The 4058-nt window shown below is 34.9% G+C and overlaps 1 protein-coding gene across 1 annotated transcript; it reads right to left on the bottom strand.

The window, feature by feature from the left end:
* Nucleotides 1-756: 756 nt before the first annotated feature.
* Nucleotides 757-3800, bottom strand: LOC149239217 (putative mediator of RNA polymerase II transcription subunit 26b). The gene is made up of 10 exons (XM_089369800.1): nucleotides 3453-3800; nucleotides 2946-3014; nucleotides 2656-2738; nucleotides 2461-2504; nucleotides 2279-2349; nucleotides 1668-1748; nucleotides 1429-1575; nucleotides 1160-1256; nucleotides 924-997; nucleotides 757-816 (listed from the first exon to the last, which is right to left on the bottom strand). The coding sequence occupies exons 1-10, from the start codon at nucleotides 3798-3800 to the stop codon at nucleotides 757-759; spliced, it is 1074 nt and encodes a 357-aa protein (XP_089225926.1).
* Nucleotides 3801-4058: the final 258 nt, after the last annotated feature.

Consider the following 4058-nt stretch of genomic DNA (forward strand, 5'->3'; position numbering starts at 1 on the left):
ATTAAAAAATAAAATATTCATTTTCTTCAAAATATCATAATATTGAATTAAGAAAGTTAAGTTCACTACTTAACACTGAATTTAAAAATATTCAATTTAATATTATTTTTCAAAATTAACATAAACATATAAAAAAAAAGAACCTTGCAAAATTATAACAATTTATGTTACCAAGTTTAAAATACAACAATTTATATTAGCAAATTTTATATATATATATATATATATATATATATATATATATATATATATTCCACAATCAACATTAACATTTATTTAAAATGTGTGATAACATATTAAATAGAAATAAAAAAAACAAGCTGCGCAGATGTGATTTTTATTGGGCATCTTTTAAACTGAATCACGAAAGTCAAATTGATTGATTACAATTGAATCGGAAACCAAGTTCAAGTCCAATTCCAGAGCTAAAACAATGGGTATAAATATGTGATTTTTCAGTTTATGGCCGCAAAAGAGAGCAAGAATCGAACATTGGGAGTTTTTTCAACCAATCTATTCTTCCAATGTCAGAGTTCAATTTATTGGAGCAAAAACCATGAATTGAAAATCAGGCCAGCACACAGGCTGGTTACTTTCTCATCATCACAGCTTTAATTGACAGTTACACACAAACAGCTGCCCCCTGACTACTTGACATTACGATATAGTTTCACTATTTGTACATGGTTATCCATCCACCCATGAGACTGGCCTACGGATGCTGTGAGACTGGCCTACCCTGAATCAGTTCAGTATTCAGTGCTTGCCTAGGCGGGTCTTGCAATTTAACTTCTTGAACTGTAAGTTGCTTCTTGGCTGCAAAACAAAACATCACTACATTAATTACCAAGTTATTGAGTCAATATTCACTTCATAATCTAATAATAATAAAAGTCATAAAATAAAAATAAAAGAATGCTAACCATTTTCCGCCTGTTCAGGGACTCTTTAGGCAGGTCTTGCAATTCAATTGCTTGAACTCTACGTTGCTTCTTGGCTGCAACAAAAACATCACTACATTAGCTACCAAGTTTATGACTCAATATCCACTTCACAATCTACTAATAATAATGTTTATGACTCAATATCCACTTCACAATCTACTAATAATAATATTTCAGGAACAAATCTCAAAATAAAAATAGAAGAATGCAAGAACCATTTTCTGCTTGTTGATATCCGTCTTGAAGTCTTTTTCTTGTTGCTTCAAGCTTCACTTTAAGAGATGCATCATTGAGATCAGGTTTTGATTTCTGCTGCACAAATACAAAAATAAACTCAAGTTTAAAAACGAATGGATCCAAAAGAACAAAAATAAATTCTAGTTTAAAAACAAATGGATCCAAAAGAAAAAATAGATCCCAAAAATACAAAGAACGTTTTGTGGATAGTGGATTTAACTTTACAGATCAGTCTATTTTCGCTCACATTTTGGAGAGAAAAAGAGTGAGGCTTGTTCAAATCGGGGTGTTGTAGCACATCGTCAGGATAACCTCTCTGTTCAGAGCTTATTGGAGGTCTCCCAGAACTGGCAATTATACTGCTGGGCTTGCTCATCTTATGGCCCTGGCAAGTCTGAATTCGTATTTGAGCATTTGTTTTAAAATTAAAATTACCCCTCTCTTTGTTTGGGTTTTTCTGACGAGTACTATCCCTTGTCAGCTTACTCGATTGCTCGATTTTATTGGGTCGTTCCACTGTACGTTGATTTTCAGCAATTTTACTAATCTTTTCAGCATCAAGAGGGTCTGCATCGTTTACGGAAAAGAAATGCCATCAATGGTCACAATCCATAGAATATAATAACAAAATAAGTAATAGACCAATTCCTCCAAGGAAAAAAAACATCATTTCTTTAGGTAGGCACAAGATAGAATAGATTATGGCGCAATATGAAATCCAACAACAACAGAAAATATATTAAAAGGCAATTAAGAGGCATGAATCACTTACTCCCATCATCATGTAAGCCATTGAAGACCTTTATACAACCAGCACAATATACAACCAGCACAAAAAGAGTCATTCACAACAAGTTCATAATGATCGATCATCGAAATTAATAGAACTGCACATTAATTTCCTACAAAAACAGTGATATATATAATACTTTCCATGTTCAAGTTTGGTCTCTTCTCCTTCAATGTGTTTGAAACTGAAATATCATTTGTTAAACTATATCTCACTGTTCAATGTTGCTTCATGACCACATGATATCTCAATCTCAAGCCCATTTAGGAAGAGACCAAACCCTAAACATATATTTGAAGAAGAGTACCTGAGATATTTCTGTGGAAGTCATTTGGTTTGCAATTGTAGGTGAAACAGAGTCTAGTGAGGTATTACCAGCTGCTACAAGCAAAATGATGCATACATGTATATGAGAAAAACATTAAAAACAGAAGCTCCAGTAGTAAATTGCTCGGGCAGAATAAGATAGCTGAGCTACAACAACATTACCGGTGGTACTCTTGACCCATTCTTCGACAAGGTCTTTCCAGCCACTGCAGTACACCATACCTAAGCAGTTAGCACGTTTAAGCCTCTAAGTTAAGCCTCTAAGTTAGGTAAAATTAATAAACGCTCTATATAAATCACTTGTATTATTATCCAACATTGAAGGTCCACCAGAGGGGTTTTTGCAGGTTAAAATACCTGATAAGCCTCTTCACCATTGACTTAATTTCCTTTGAATTGTGTTTCCGCAGCCGATTAACTTGTCTCCCAATCCCAGTGTCCTGGCCATAGAATTGCGCAACACGTTGATTATTGAACACCAAACTAAATTAACATAAGAGACTAGGGAATTCGTTGATTATTGAACACCAAACTCAATTTACATAAGGGACTAGGGAATTCCCTACGTTTAATTCTTCCATGGAAAACGACTAAAAAAGCATACCCTACGTTTAATTCTTCCATGAAAAACGACTAAAAAAGCATACCTCTAGGTTCTTCACTGTGAGTTGCATCAATTCCAGTCTTCTCAAGCACTCATACAGCTGAGCAACGGACTGCAACACATGAAATGATAAGTGAATACATTGCTTTTGCCAGCAATTTACAAGACTTTAGGTGGCAGTTAAAATCTACTCATGTCAGAGATCACTATGATCAGCGGCTTAGAAATCGCCAGAAGCATTTTTAACAAGTTTTCTTAAAAAATAAATTCCAACTGTTTTGAAGCCAGGGGGGAGCCTTTTTTTTTTTTATAAATTCCAACTGTTTTGAAGCCAGGGGAGAGGGTTTAAGAATAAATTTAAAGTTCTAGTTCCATTAATAAAACTAGAAAGGATCTTAAAAAAATTATCATAATTTAAAGCTTTGCAAACGTGGTGGAGGATAAACTTAGAACTGGGAGTGCATGAAAACCTCTAGGTTGCTTAATAAAACTATTGCTATAATTGCTTGCAACAGTACTTGATTAATAATAAAATTTACAGTTTTACTACCTCCTCGTCTCCAGGATTTGCTGCAAGAATGTCTTTGATCCTGAACACATCGCCAATTAGGTCTTCTTGGGATTCTTCTTCAATTTCTTTGGTGACCCGGGCTTCATAGCTGTAACTGCTACACCTGTTACCATCTGCCTCACCAGTACTGTCGCTGTTTTCGTCCTCCTCCTCCTTGTAATGGACTTTATCATGGTGGTCGTCAATAATAATTTTATCGTCGTCGTCGTCGTGAATAATAATTTTATGATCATGGGGCTCAGCCAGCCTAACGCTGTCACAACACCTAGCCGATGCATACAGTGTCTCTGCAATTCTATCTCTCTTACTGCCAAATTCTTGCCCCATCTTCATCTGTTTCTGCATTTTCATTAATGACGTAATCGCTTAAATGTTATTACCTTCTGTCAATCAATCAAGAACCTGCAACTAATTGTATCGCACTTTTAAGCAGCTCACGTAGACAAATTTGCATGAGAAATTGATAGATATATCAAGAAATGGAAGTGTGAGACAAATTGATTGTAACTCTCAGACAACATTTCTCAACTCAAGTCAAATCAAATCAAACGGGAACTTCAACTGACACAACTTGGGCTCATGCAG

Source organism: Pinus tabuliformis, chromosome 8, assembly GCF_031772625.1.
Source record: "Pinus tabuliformis cultivar Carrire ecotype Pingquan chromosome 8, CPIR1, whole genome shotgun sequence".
Taxonomy (NCBI): Eukaryota; Viridiplantae; Streptophyta; class Pinopsida; order Pinales; family Pinaceae; genus Pinus; species Pinus tabuliformis.

Coding starts and splice junctions, on each gene's coding strand:
- LOC149239217 (XM_089369800.1), bottom strand. CDS start 3,800: ATGGGGCAAGAATTTGGCAGTAAGAGAGATAGAATTGCAGAGACACTG. Junction 2,350..2,460: donor ATGGGTCAAGAGTACCACCG/GTAATGTTGTTG, acceptor TGCTTGTAGCAG/CTGGTAATACCTCACTAGAC. Junction 817..923: donor CCCTGAACAGGCGGAAAATG/GTTAGCATTCTT, acceptor TTTGTTTTGCAG/CCAAGAAGCAACTTACAGTT.